Source organism: Apaloderma vittatum, unplaced genomic scaffold, assembly GCF_000703405.1.
Source record: "Apaloderma vittatum isolate BGI_N311 unplaced genomic scaffold, ASM70340v1 scaffold6656, whole genome shotgun sequence".
Taxonomy (NCBI): domain Eukaryota; kingdom Metazoa; phylum Chordata; class Aves; order Trogoniformes; family Trogonidae; genus Apaloderma; species Apaloderma vittatum.
Window position 1 is genome coordinate 1 of NW_009721136.1, and position 752 is coordinate 752.

At 54.7% G+C, this 752-nt stretch overlaps 1 protein-coding gene across 1 annotated transcript in view; it reads left to right on the forward strand.

The window, feature by feature from the left end:
* Positions 1 to 424: 424 nt before the first annotated feature.
* MIEF2 (mitochondrial elongation factor 2) overlaps positions 425 to 752 on the forward strand; it is a gene marked incomplete at its 5' end in the record, with an annotated part of 4359 nt that continues 4031 nt past the window's right edge. The window contains one exon of the mRNA XM_009871252.1: positions 425 to 602. Coding sequence (XP_009869554.1) covers positions 425 to 602 — 178 coding nt within the window. The remainder of the gene's footprint in view (positions 603 to 752) is intronic.

Here is a 752-nt window from a genome sequence, read left to right on the forward strand (position 1 = left end):
GGGAGCGAGCCAGCCGTCCCGTGGAGGAAAGCTGGGGAAGACGTGCTGCAAACCTCTCCGGCAGCTCCCAAATTGTGGAGATGGTCCCTTGAGTCTGGCAGAAACAGTGCTGGTGGGCACAGAGCTGCCTGCTCACACCCTGAAGGGGGACACGTGCTCTGTTTGCCCAGAACAGCACATGTTCAGGATGGAGTATCCCATCCAGAAAGGCACCTTGAGCTTAATTTGTATTTGGACACCTGACTGTTTTCTACTTAAAGTTTGCAGGAAGAAAACATGCACCCTTGTGGCCCCCTAAACTATATTTTTGCTGGTTGAAGCCCTGTGTTTCTCTGTGTGTGTTGTTCTCCTTAGCCCAGGGTGTAACTGTGGGGAAATGGTACAGAGATAACAACTTGTCCACATGGGTTTTTCTTCCCACCAGCTGATAGACCGAGCCACCAGCCCTCGTGATGAAGGCGATCCCAAAGCTGAGCAGAAGACCCTAGAGGAGAGCTGGCAGGACTTGGCCTTGATCAAGGCAACACCAAAACCCCCCAAGAAGCAAAGGAGGGAAGACCTCAGCGAACCTCTGCTCTCTCCAGCTCAGCCACCGACACCAGGTGAGGCTCGTGGTAATCACGCTGGCTCCCACCGCGCTTGGGAAGATCACCTTGATGTGCTTGGGGCTGGCTGCGCCGCTGCTCCCAGCAGTCTGGGAGCTTCCTGTTATTTTTAGCTCGCTGCCTGGAAAGCTGACCCCATTGTGCCCT